The 14,306-nt window shown below is 37.9% G+C and overlaps 1 protein-coding gene across 6 annotated transcripts in view; it reads left to right on the forward strand.

The window, feature by feature from the left end:
- CUNH1orf105 (chromosome unknown C1orf105 homolog) overlaps positions 1-14,306 on the forward strand; it is a 92,594-nt gene that overhangs the window by 24,764 nt on the left and 53,524 nt on the right. For all 6 annotated transcript variants that reach the window (XR_004516630.1, XM_033762094.1, XM_033762095.1 and 3 more), the window contains exons 5-6: positions 9,133-9,200; positions 11,963-12,030. Coding sequence is in view for 5 of the 6 variants with exons in the window: in XM_033762094.1 (XP_033617985.1) it covers positions 9,133-9,200; positions 11,963-12,030 (136 nt within the window). In the remaining variant the exon portion in view is untranslated. The remainder of the gene's footprint in view (positions 1-9,132; positions 9,201-11,962; positions 12,031-14,306) is intronic.

Consider the following 14,306-nt stretch of genomic DNA (forward strand, 5'->3'; position numbering starts at 1 on the left):
CAAAAAGATCATGGTAAGTTAGTTGATAAGACTGAGTCAAAAGTTGAAATTGTTTTATAAAGGTTGTTGGATCGGCTATAAAAGAACCAAGTCTGGCCTGAATGAGAGCTAGTTCAGACATAGGAAAAGGAGTATGAACGCGGACAATTCCTTCAGCTCCAGCTACTTCGTTTAAGGGTGCCATCGTGTAGCCCTTGTGTGTCTTGGAGTGGGTGAGAGGTGGAGCATAGGGTGGGGTGGTCGTGAGTCAGAAGAAATGGGAGGGGTAGGAGATTCCGGAGGAGGGGAGGAGTCGGATGGTGTAGGAGGAGGGGTGAGTGGGTTTTTTGCCATCCGGTACGGGGGAGGATCATCTGCCGGGTCTGGTTGAGTGGGGGAGTCAAAAAAAGGGGGGTTGATGGTGGAAAAACCTTGGGTCAGCAGAAGTATGGGAGCAGTTTTGGTGGCGGAACAGAGAGAGGGCTGATTAGCAAGATAGGAAAAGCCTTGGACATATGGGATCTCCGACCATTTTCCTTGTCGCTCACATAAGTTGTAAAGGTCTCTAATTAGACCCGATTCAAAGGAGCCGTTAGGCGGCCAGACGTTTTGATTGCCTAATTTATATTGGGGCCAAATTTGAGTAGACAAGCAAATTAGCCATTTGGGTTTTAAATCAAGACCCGCCAAATTCCTGAGTAAGCATCCCAAAGGAGAGTCGGCGGGTATAGAGGAACCAGAGCCCATGACCACCAGGACAGGAGGTTATCAGAAGGCCAGACATCTCCGAGAGTTCTGATAAAACTCCTCTTTTTCTAGACCCGGTCTAGAAAGCTGAAATTCGGTCTCCTGCGAAGGCGTCCCTTACACGACATAGGAATTTATGTGAACTAAGTCCCGGACTTAGTTCAGTTGAGTCCCAGACTCAACGGAGGCAAACCCGGTTTGCCAAAACTGAGGGACAGAGGACCTGGGCCCCGGCCTTGTCCCAGACGTGGTCCTTGTGGGTGGCCTAGAGTCTGGGGTCCCTGTTACCCTGAGGACTTCTCAGAAAGGGGAGCTTACCCAAAAAGGTGTGGGTCGGAAGATCAGTAGGTCGGTGATGGCTGCAAAGATGGCGACGAGGAGAATGGTCGCAGAAGTCGGGCGGAGGTCGAATAGGGGCGCCCTGGAATCTGGGTTTCGGGCCCCAGGCGTTTAGCCCGTGGACCTGGCAATCCCAGATCCCGCTTCTGACACCAATGAAAGGGGTTGCGTCTGCCCCTTCGGGCGCCGCCTCCCAATCAGGTCACTCACGCACCGAGAGGTCTGGCAGGAGATCTTTACTGAAGGGAGTCAGGCGAGGCACAAAGGCCGGGAGGCGAAGAAAGGGAGGCGGGTACCAAGGGAAGGAGTGTTGGCTCATTTATAGGGTCTTGGGTGGGAGTTTTGCAATTTTAGGGGAATTAGCTGTTTTTTAACCTATTGCAGGCCACATTGCCTTATAAGGTCTTAGTCCTGCAGGAGTCCCTTATCAGATGTTGGCATCATTTCTGGGAAGAATTCAACTTGGGGAGGAAAACGAAACTTAAGTTGGGAAAACGAAATCTAAGTTAGGAAGAATCTGGAAGTCAGGTATAAAATGGAGGAGTTTAAAGTAACATGTACAATTTCCTAACATTCACTTCATTAGGACTTCTCACTGACTGGGGTTTGGACTGGGATTCCCTGTGGTCTTATTCCTGGAATGCTCTGCAGAATGTGCTGACTCCAGGGTGGAGATGGCCAGTGCAGTTGGCACACTTGGCATTTGAGCAGCTGTCCTTTTTTTTTCCCCTCAAGACTACTTCTCTGACCTTTGCCCTCATACCAGACCTGACAGGAGGAAAACCATATACAGAGATTTTACCTTCTCTTTAGCTTCTAAAAAGAAGGTCTTCAAACCCAAAAGTACCCAATAACCTTCACTACTACCATCAGAAGCTGGTGTGAAAATACAGTTGGTTAGAAAACAAGCAGGAAATACTCTCACTATGTACAGAAGCACTTTGACGTCTTTGATGCCCTACTGGGGAGCTGCTATCGTCACTATGACACCCTCAGTTTTCATCAGTAAGTTGAGAGGGGAGGTTTAAATGACTCCTAGGGATATAAAGGAACTTCATCAATGTAATGAAAGGTATCTATGAAAATTCTATAGCTATAACATCACACTTCATGGTGAAAGACTAGATAATTTCTTCTAAGATAAAGAATGAGACAGAGATGTTAGTACTTACCATTTTCAACATTGCACTGTATATTCTAGCTGGGGTATTTAAAGCAAGCAGAAGAAATAAAATATGTAAATATTAGAAAGGGAGAAGTAAATCTCTCTCCTTCTTTGCCAGTAACATGATCTTATATATAGAACATCCTGGGGAGTACACACACACACACACACACACACACACACACACATCAAAAACAAAAAACAAAAGCCCAACAATTAGAGCTAATAAAAATATACCAGAATTTCAGGACACAAGATCAATATGCAAACATTATTTCTATACACTAACAATGAGCAACACAAAAGAAAAATAATCCCTTTTATAATAGCAACAAAAACATTTAGGAATAAAGTTAACAAAAAAAAGTTAACAAAAGAAGTACAAGACCTGTACATCAAAAACTATAAAACATCATGGAAAGAAATTTTAAGGGAAATTTCAGAAAAAGAATTAAGATGTGTAACAGCTCCCCAAAAGATTTGGAAGGCTGCTTGGCCAAAATGCAATGATTGTCTATCAATAGATTTTTAAAAGACTATATTATGCTCACTTCATCAGCACATCTACTAAAAAAAGACTATATTGTTTAAATAACTGATAGAGAAGCTAAAAGAATGATTATAAGGAAGCTCAATGAGATTCAAGAGAATCTCATTAAATGAAATCAAGAAAACATTCAGCAAAGACAGAGACCCTGAAACAACCAAACATAAATCTTAGAAATGAAGAGCTCAATGAGTCAAGTAAAAAATATATAATTGAAAGTCTCAATAATAGATTAGATCAAGCAAAAGAAAGAATATCTGAACTTAAATACAGATTTTTTGAAATAGCTTGGTCAATTGAAGAAAAGGAGGGGGACCAGAAGAAGAGGGGGAAATGTATAAAGGCACTGATAACTCTGGGATTTGATAAAGGAACAAACACTCACACTTTCAAAGAACTTGAAGAAAAAAATAAGAAGGCATGGAAATCTGTTCAGTGAAGTAAAGCCTTTAAGTATTCCCAAACTTGGGAAATATATATGAAGCTAAAAGGACTCAAAATGGACATGACCAGAAAAGATCCTCACCATGGCATCATAGTCAAACCATCAAAAGCACAAGATAAAGACAGAATTCTAAAAACTGCAAGAGAGAAAAGCACCAAACAATATTTAAGGGAACCTCCACTAGACTAACAGTACACTTCTCAGCAGAAAGCCAATGGGCTAGCAGGGGAAGAGTTTAAATATTCCAAATTCTGAAATAAAATAACTGTCAAAATCCAATACTCAGGCCAGAGATTTAGCTCAGTGGCTCTGCCTCCTGCTTTGCAAGTGCAAGGGCCATAGTTTGATCCCTGGTACCAAAAAAAAAAAAATCCAATACTCAACTATCCTTCAGAAACAAAGGAAAAATAAAGGCTTCAAGTCAAGCAAAACTGAGGGAATCCATCCCCACCAGACTAGCTTAACAAAAGTTGCTTAGAGGAGTCCTACCTACATCGAGAGGAACCACCACCGTGAAAACACATGTAAGTACAACACACACTGGAAGAGCAGACACACCAAAGAAAACTAAACAAGAATCAAACCTTATCCATACAATGAATCGCAAAGATAGACAAGAAGGGAGGAAGACTATAACAAATGATATCTGAAACAAGTAGAAGTAATTTTATAACAGGAGTGTGAATGTTAACTGTGATGTGTCTGTCAACTTGACTTCAGTAAGAACTGCCTAGCAGATTAGTAAATTCTAGATGTGTCTGTGGATGATTGACATACAGGCCAGCAAACTGAAGGGAAAAGTCTTACCTCAGATAGTGGTGGCACCAACCAATAGGTGTATAGCTTGGACAGAATAAAAAGGGAAAGATGAAGGAAATCTTCCTCTTTTTATTGGAGGAACTCCAGTCTTCACCATTGCTTTTGGACTTTGGTCTCCAGTTCCTTCATTCCATATACATCCCAGAGTCATATATTTTATATTGAATCTGTTCCTCTAGAGAAGCCTAATTAGTATGAGAAGTAAATCCTTATTGATAATAATCTGGGATGGAAATGGACTAAATTCCCCTATTAAAAGATGTGGACCAGGGCCGGGGATTTGGCTCAGTGGTTCCGCCACCTCCAGCCTCACAAGCACAAGGACCCAAGTTCGATCCCTGGTAACCCCCCCCCAAAAAAGAAAAAAGATATGGACTGGTTGAATAGATACAAAAACAAGACTCAGTGACATATGCTGCCTACAAGAAATTCACTTCACTAACACACAGAGACTGCAAGCCAAAAGATGGAAAAAGATATTCCATAAGTGAGTAGGACTAGCTGTTCTTCTATCACACAAAATAGATTTAAGGACAAAAACTATAAAAAGTGAACAAAATCACTATATAATGATCAAAGGGTGAATTCAACAAGAAGACATAGCAGTTTTAATGTATATGCAACTAATGGTGGAGCACACAATTTTGTAAAACAAAGATTATTAGATCTAATATAATAGATCTAATAATATAAAGAGGCTCTATTGTAATAATGGGAGATTTTTACCATTCCATTTTTATCAATAGATCATCCACCCCCCCAAAAAATCAACAAAGAAACACGAATTAAACTATTGTGTTAGTTACTATTTTTCCTCATTGCTGATATAAATTACCCAACACCCAAAGTTGGAAGGGAAGAGGTTTATTTGGCTTACAGTTCATAGAATTTTCAGTCCATAATCAGCCAACTCCAAAGGAGACATGGCAAACAGGCACGGCAGAGCAGAAACAACATGGTGGGCACGCAATGTAGCAAAGATAACCGGAGACTTAACAGTGTCTCCTGCCCCTCTTATTCAGACTACTTAGGGCTGGTATTACGCACACCCTTAATCCTAGTGCCCTTGAGTCTAGCATTGCGTCATGAATCAATTCCAGCTTCACACACTCTAGATCAAACCTATAACCTCCTGAGGCTTTGGAGGGACATCCAGACCCAAACCATAGCCGCTATGCTATAGATTGAATGGGCCTAGCAGACATTTAAAGAACATTTCATCCAACCACTGAAGAATATACATTCTTTTTATCAGCACATGACATATTCTCTAGAATGGACCTTATGTTAGTCCACAAAAGGAGTCTCAACTAATTTTAAAAGGCGAAAGATTTATATGACCTGAAGAGAAACCAGAGTATTTCAACTAATTTTAAAAAAATCAAAATCATATGTATTTTTTTCTAACCACAATGGGATAAAATTGAAATAGGCAACAAAAGAAACTTCAGAAAGTATGAAAATTCATGGAGACTTAACAACATGCTGCTGAATGAACAATGGGTTGTTGAAGAAATCAAAGAGGAAATTTTAAAATGTCTTGAAGCAAATGGTAATAGTACTAAGAAGGAAGTTTATATTAATAAGTAACTGCATTTTTAAAAATGGAAAGGTTTCAAATAAACAATCCACTGCATTTCAAGGACTTTTAAAGGGAAACGCAAACTGAAATTTACTGAAAAGTTAGAGATGACAAAGATCAGAGCCGAAATAAATGTAACAGCCCAAACAGCAATACAAAAGGTCAATGAAATGAAAAGTTGGCTCTCTGAAAGGACAGATATCAACAAACCTTTAACTAATCTATGATAAAAGATATTTTTAAAAAATTAGAGATGAAGAAGGAGACATTAGAATTGATAGGACAGAAATAGGATAATTAGAAAACCTTATGAACAACTATACACACAATTTGAAAATCCTAAAAAATCAGATAAATTTCTAGACACATATAAATTACCAAAATTAAACCATGAAGACTAGGACTTTTCTTAATTGGGAACCTTTTTATTACTAATTAAATCTCATTACCAGTTATCGGTCTGTTTAGATATGGCTTTGCCATTCAATTCAATTGATCTTTTAAAGAAGAATTAATATTAGTATTTCTCAAACTATTCCAAATCCTTAACTGGAGAGAATTCTTCCAAACTCATTCTGGGAGGCCCACTATTACTGAAACCAGAAAGAGTATAGTTTAGTATCTCTTGTGAACATAAATGAAAAATTCTCAACTAAATACTAAGAATCTGGGGCCAGAGATGTAGCTTAGTAGCACTGTACCTGACTGGCAAGCACAAGGCCCTGAGTTTGATTCTTGGTTAAAAAAAAAAAATACTAGCAATCTAAATCCAACAGTGTATCACAATCAAGTAGAATTTATCCCAGAGATACAAGGATGGTTCAACATACTCAAGTCAATAAATGTAACACATTGCATCAACAAAATGAAGGACAAAAATCATATCTCAATATAGTATATATAAAAACATTTAATAAAATTCAATATCCTTTTAAGATAGGAATCCTTAAACAAAATAGGTATAAAAGGAATAAACCTCAACATAAAAACTATACATAAGAAACTCACAACCAACATCGTTATGAATCGGGAAGGCTGAAAGTTTTTCTCTAAGGTCTGGAAAAGAAAAGGATGCTGTCTCTCCTCATTTGCTTTCAGTACAATCTGGAACTCTGAACTGGAGAAGTAAACAACATAAAGAAGTAAAAAGCATACAGATATGAAGAAAGGAAGTCAACTTATCCCTGTTTACAGAAGCTACCATTCTGTCTCTATAAAACCCAAAGATTCCACCAAAAGATTATTAGGATAATAAACCAATACAGTAAAATTTCAGGAAACAAAATCAACATATAAAAATCAGAGCATTTGTATGTTTATAATGAGATTGCTGAAAAAGAAATCATGAAAGGAATTTCATTTATAACCTCGAAATAAATTTAACCAAGGATGTGAACAACTTCTACAATGGAAATTACAAATACTGATGAAAGAAATTGAAGAAGACATACACAGAAATGAAAGGATCTCCACTGTTTGTGGATTCAAAGAAATATTGTTAAAATGTCCATGCTACACAGAGAAATCTACAGATTCTATGTAATACCCATCAAAATATCAATAACATCCTTCACAGAACTAGGAAAAAAATTCTAGAAGTCATTCATATCGAAGCACAAAAGACCTAACTAGCCAAACTAATCTTCAGCAAAAACCAGCAAAGCTGAAGGTGTGTCCCACAACCTGACTTCAAAATATACCACAAAATTATAGTAATCAAAAAAACATAGCATTGACATAAAAACAGATACATAGACAAAAATAACAGAAGAGAGTGCCCCGTGCATTTACTGGTCAATTGTTTCTTGACAAAGGTGCCAAAAATATGCACTGTAGAAAAGAGAGCCTCTTCAACAAATGATACTGGGAAACCTGGGTACTCAGGTGCAGAAAATTCTAAGTTGACTCCTATCAACCTATATAGAAATGAACTCAAAACAGATCAAAGATTTAAGTGTAAGACGTGAAACTATTAGGAGAAAACATAGAAGAGATACTTCAAGACACCTGTATAGGCAGTGCTTTTTCTGGCTAAGACCCCCAATACACAGGAAATTACACCAAGAATTGATGAATGGTATCATATCAAGCTAAGAAGCTTCTGAACAGCAATGGAAACAGACAGCAGAACAAAGAGCCTACAGAAGGAGAGAAAACTTTTGTAAACTATTCATTTGATAGGGAGTTAAAAGCCAGAATATGTCAGGTACTTTTAAAGCCTCAATAACAATAGCATGTACTTTTTCTCAGAAACAAAAATGTGATCTTTGGCAACTCTGTTTTGATGTATCTGCTTTAGCCCACTTAATTCATATAACGCTATCAGCTAGATTTAGGAGCTTTGGAACAGGGATTGTGCTACTCAAAAGGAGGTGGAGAGTTTTCTACATCTTTCCTTGACTCTAAGCCAATTTTAGATATTTTTTAAAAAAGTGAAGTCTTATGTTCTGTTATATTCTCTCTCCCTTTTATGCATCTAGAAACCTCTGTAAGGATCTCAATAAAGATTTTGCTATCCCACTGACCCCAGATTCTCCTTGTTACCCATTCACCTTCCTCCCTTTCTCCCACCCTTCCCACAGCTAATAAATTAGGAGAACAATCTGACTTAATATAATAGGCGATGGCATTTGTATAGATTTGATATTCAGGGTTTTGCTATTTTCAGCACCTCTAGAGGTCCTTGAAGCATTGTAATTTGCAGTTTTATTGTGTCATAAATTTAATTCCCAAGTCACTTGGTACAAGTCACTCAGTGAGTAAAACCAACTGAACACCCACACCCACGTCTTTGTGATTACATTTAATAGTCACAAGTACAGTCATTTCTGAGAAATATTGAAAAGCAATGGTTCTTAGTGAAGCCACATTTTCCCAAAGAAAATCAACATCCAGTGCTGGAAACAAATTTGAAAAGTGCTGATTCACATTGATTCTAGTTTATATGAAGGGCACACTTGAAAATTTCAAGTGTGCTTTAAAGTGGCTCATTTAGTCACAGATTTATTTAAAAAGGTCCTAAGTAGGAAGTCTGGGAGCTGCAAACACAAAAAGAGAGATGTAACCTCTGTCATTATGAAGCTGAAAGTTCGTCAGGAAGGTCAGACATTAAGCAAGTAAATACAATAAAATGTTTGTGAGTCTCCAAGAGAGGAGGCCTGAGGACAGAAGGCAGAGCTCTGAATACCAAACAGCATTCCAAGAGCCAGTCATTGCTGTGAGAAAGTAAGGGGAACCCCGAGACCTAAAGAGTATGTGGGGTGATCTAAACAGGGTTTGAAGGCCTACTAATCTCGAGGTATTTAATCTCAAAATGTAATAACCAGAGAAGAAAAAAGACGTTATGACATGATGGCAGACTGATCCCCTGTTGTTGTTTTTTTTAATATCACATAAGGATGTACGGATGATTATTGTCAAATACACCTCAAGTTTGCTAAGTTTGTATATTACTTATTTAAATCAGAATGTTGTCATGGCCATTGTTCTAAATGACCTTTCCTCCGTAGGTACAACCAAGAACTATGACAACCCCAGATGATCTGAAACTGTCCTTTAAGAATTTTATGGATCACAGGTAAGCCAAAGGAACAGGACTTTAGCTCTAGCTATATTTGCTTGGGGACACAAGGTCATAGATTAAGAAGAGTAAGTAGGATGTTTAAGGAGTGGACTTCTTGACAGGATTGATTTGCTCATTAAATAAGAGTCAGACTAAATAGAACTGTTTTTCTTTTTCATTGAAACTACTGTAGAAAGTAAAATCTTTCCATCTTTTAAAAAACAGCATAAAGAATAAGACAGGAGATTTTGAAAACTTGAATGGAACTAAATAAAAATTCTCTCTGTGTAAATGACACATACAATTCACAAGATACAGGAAATTATGTATCATCTGTCCTGAATCCAAGTCATACTCTGCTACACTTTAATAACTAAAATTCCTTTTTCTTTTTGGTACCAGGGATTGAACTCAGGTCCTTGCACTTGCAAGGCAGGCTGCAGAACCACTGAGCTCAATCCCAGGCCCTAAAATTCCTCTTACTCGTGTCTTTGGGTGTCATTACTTGCTTACTTAATAACACCAGGTACAACAAAAATAAAACCAGTCAAACTTCATTGGTTTTTCAAAGTTTTTTTTTTAATTTTATGAATTTTCAGACACATAAGAAGGATTTATCTTTCACTTTATTTAAGAAAAATAACACTATATTGCCCAGGCTGGTTTTTTGTTATTGTTTTATTTTGTTTTATACCGGGGATTAAACTCAGGACCTTGCACTTGCCAGGCAGGCAGCAGAACCACTGAGCTACATCCCTGGCCCACCCAGGCTGGTCTTGAACACTTCATTCTCATGCTTCAGTGTCCCAAATTATAGGCAGGTGCCACTATGCCCGACTAGAAGTTAGATTTTTTTTTTCAGCACTAGGGATTGAACCTAGGGTCTCCTGCATGCTAGGCCAAGGCTGACATATCTTCTTTAATAAACTGTAAATCAACTTATAATGAAACTGCTGAAATTCCTAAGGGCAGCAAAACTAAAATCTATTTAGAAAGGAAGAGAGTAAATGAAAATGAACTTTGGCAAATGAACCACCAGCAAAGGAAGGACCTGGACTTGTTAATTCATTTATCACCAAAGACCAAAGAAAAGTGAAGACTCTGGATAAAGTATCAATATATGCTGACTTACTTTGCCATAGATGATTGGAATGTAGAACAAAATAGTGACATGTGATAGAAGGGCAATTTGTAAGTTTTTCTCTCCATATAGAAAGAAATAATAGGAAGGCAAAAGTTGATCTTTTTATAACCTTATCTTGCTCAGAAGTAGATGTTCTGATTCCTTTTACTACTTTAGCTTGTTTCATACTGTGATATAAAGTCAGATGCTTTGAAACCTTGGAGCAAGTATAGACAAGATCATGAAGTAAATAGATATTTGGTAGTATATGTGCCATCACTAATAACATTTACCTATTTTTACTCTATACTTTCAAAGAATTCTTACATGAGATCATAACAACATTTCAATATTCTCTATGAACTTTAAATATAAAGCTAAACTGTGTAAAATCAAGGATTTCTGAGTAAAAATTGACTCTTGTGAAAGAGACTTGTCAATTTTTTTGACCAATTTTATTTATCTTGTAAGATTGGTACTTTAAATAAAGCCCCAAATTGCAGAATCATTAGTTGGCTTTTATTTTAAGTAAATAACTTTCATCTTTTTAAAACTAAGACCAAAAATTGAACTATTCCCAAAACTATGTCAACACCAACCAAAACCATCAGTAGGTAAGTCTTACTTTTTTTCTTGTTTTTTTCAATGTGATGAAGGAAATATACTACTTCTGTTTGAGACTTAAGCTGGCATGAATATAAGTATGGGCCTCGTGCTGTTTCTGGCTTATAAAACCTGTCCTCCATACTTTTAAGTCTCACCTCACATATATGCAGACGTAATTGCCCTTTCTGAAATAATAGTTTGTTTTAAGTGACTTTATTATAGCCTTTGCAGGAATTAAAATAATACTTTTTGGATGTAAGAAATGAAGAAAAAAAAGAAGCAAGAGGTAAACAAAAATGGAGGCACAGATAAATTTGTTGAATTACAGAACAGACAGATCTTGAACTATGAAGTCTTGAAAATACTACCTGCCTGTTTTCCAGTATGGATAATGGAAAGGTTTTTCTCAGTCTCAATGAGTCCTCCAATAACAATTAAATAAACTCTTAAAACTGGCCATATTTTGTTAGCACATAATCTTGGAAGATCTCTATGGAAGTAGAAACCATAAAATGAATATAGAGTTTTATATAGCTCATCAAAGTTTACTGATTTGTCAGCCTTAAAATTAAGCAATTTAGACCAGTCTAAAAATGTTTTGGTTAAGGCTCACCTCCATAGCCTTGGCCATCAACAAAAATAGAATGTGATCAGGACACTTTCTCTAAAGTTGGGATATTCTAATCAAAACATTGTCTATTTTGATCATGAAGGCTAGATTACTGATCTGAAAGAACTGTTACCTTTTTTGGGGGGCGGGATTGGAAGATTCTTTTCCTAATCCCTTCTATTTTCAGACCATACATGTTCTGACAGTGGAATAAAATATTTTTGAACAGTATGTTTTATCAAAATCCACCAAGGAAAATATCACTGAGTAAAAATACCTTGAGAATTAGCAGTCTTTGTCCCAAGCAACTCACACTCTGCACAGTGGCCCAATCCCTGGACTCAAGAGACCACTGTGTTTCAAAGTAGGTAAAGATGCATTCCTTTTCCCCAGGCCCTAGCCAATTGACTAAAATGTTTCCTTGCTTCTTCCAATCAGAATGACAAATCTTCATCAACCCAAAGCCCAGGCTGCACATAAACCTTCCCATGATGACATCCTAACAGGTTCGTGTCTGTTCACCTACTTACAGTGTAACTCACTCTAAGCCCAGGATCATAGAATGGAATGTTCAATCCCTAAGATAATTTCTAAGTTTTCTGAACAAATTTCCATTTTCCAGCCTCCCGTCACAAATGCTGACTTTTCACGTGTGTAGAGTGGCCCACATCCTTGCTTTCAGTCCAGCCCTGTCTGTCCTTCCCTCGAATCTCCCTTGCCCTCATCTACACCCTGTGTTTTACTGGGTTCTATTTCCCAAGCCATATGGCCCTGACTGAAAATTCACTTGCTGAAGGGTTTCCACAGAGATGGGGCACAAGCTGGACACAAGTTCTGTAGGCAGTCCTAATGGTATTAGTCAAAGTGGAAAGGAAATTCTATCACCATCTCCTAGGATGGCTTCACTTAGGCCTGCAAACTTTTATCTCTTGGATTCCCTGAAACAACTGCCTTCTTTCAGCAGCTGCCCAATGCTATTCTAGTGCTCAATTTAGTGTTGACAGGAGAATAGTGGTTCTTTCTCAGCCTTCAGCTTTGACCTAAGTCTCATCCTTTGGAGAAGCTAACAATGGGCCAGAAAAGGTGGGCCTGGGCCATTCTTTGGGCTGACTCAATACAAAGGCCAGCCAAGGCTATTTGTCTATCTTTTTATTTGCTCCCAAATTAACTGAAGCTGCATGAATCTTTTCTTTCATTAGATATATTCAGTAAAGAAAATCAAGATCATTTTATATAAATAAGAAAGTCTAAGCTTTATCCTGGATATTTGCAGAGGATCCGGAGAAATAATTGATGTGGGAAATCATCTAGAAGGAAACTTGAGAACAGAAAGGATGTATTAAAGGGATTTTAAAAGGGAGACCAGAGACTTAAGAAACAGCTGAGGTTTGGAGATATCCACTTTAGTGTAGTGAAAGGCAATCCCTGTGGGTTGCTTATGTATCCAGAAATGTTCACCTAGTTCATTTAGCCAAGGTGGAACCAAGACCTTGAAGCTAGGAGCCCCTACAGAACAAAAGATCCCCACTGCTTTTCTCTGGTCTGTTACCACCTTCTTTTCTCAAAGCCAAGAGAATACTGGGTAATAAGCATGTGCAGTTAGCTTGAGGGTTATCTGTGACAGTTGCACACTCATTTTGAATTTTCCTTGGAATTGGATATTTTTCAAACTTCCCGTGCAAAGAAATGAAACACAACACACACACACACACACACACACACACACACACACACACACACTCCTTTGTCTCTGCAAGAAAATTCATTTTCTGATCTTAATGTAGCAAGATGCCTGTCACCAAATTATTAGCCTTGGGTGTGTACTTCAATTAATAATGTCAGAGCTAGACTTGGAGTACATAGGATTAGCATGTTATGTTCTTCAACAGACTTGATTTTTGCCCAGAGAGTCTAATCTAGGACAGCAATCTTGGAGGTGAACTTATAGGGAGAGTGGTTGCAGTACTGTCTAGGAGCTGAACTGAGCGCTACTTTTGTGCATGATCTCTGTGATGGGAAAAGCACTAGCTTATTAGCAATGAGACCTGGATCCAAATTCTAGTCCAGCTATATGGGTTTGGTCTCCATGTTTCTACCTATAAAACCAGAATAGCAACGTATCTCTCTGAGAACCAGACAATCAATACAAACAACTTTTACCTTTGACCAAACCAGAAAACCTATGAGCCCTGTCTCAGCCCTTCTGGTTTATACAGCATAGACATGTCAGTACATACTACTGCATATTGCTGAAGCTGCCACCAACCTGTGCTGTGTTCCCTAAGAACAGGCTACAGATACTAAGCATCTGACTCATCCCAGTCGACATTACTGCCGATGATTACTTCATCTTGATGATTACAACAATGATTTTCTAACATTTTTATGGATTCAGCTAAACCTTGTATATTATCAATAATTCCTAATAGGAGCTAGTTAAATGCAAAATCTATCTCTATAACAGGGATTTCTTCTGGATTCATTTGTTCTTGCCTTGAGCCCAGAATTCAGTAACATCCACTGACTCTTAGCCTTGATATCAGTGGTACTGATGTTACTGCCTGATTTATAGCGACATTCAGGAAATTGGTGTGATGTGATACAAAGAGCACTAAACTAGGGTTTGGGAGATCTGGATTCTAGTCTTCAGTCCATTTGACTTACTTACCCGGGACCACTATTTCCTCTTCATTGCAGTAATGAGATGGAATTAGATCCTAGACTTTTTGATCCAATAATATCTCTAGTTCTCATTAGGCTTGATCAAGGAGCTTGTTTAAGA

The sequence above is a fragment of the Fukomys damarensis genome, unplaced genomic scaffold (assembly GCF_012274545.1).
Source record: "Fukomys damarensis isolate Sample0158 unplaced genomic scaffold, DMR_v1.0_HiC HiC_scaffold_11, whole genome shotgun sequence".
NCBI classification, from domain to species: Eukaryota; Metazoa; Chordata; class Mammalia; order Rodentia; family Bathyergidae; genus Fukomys; species Fukomys damarensis.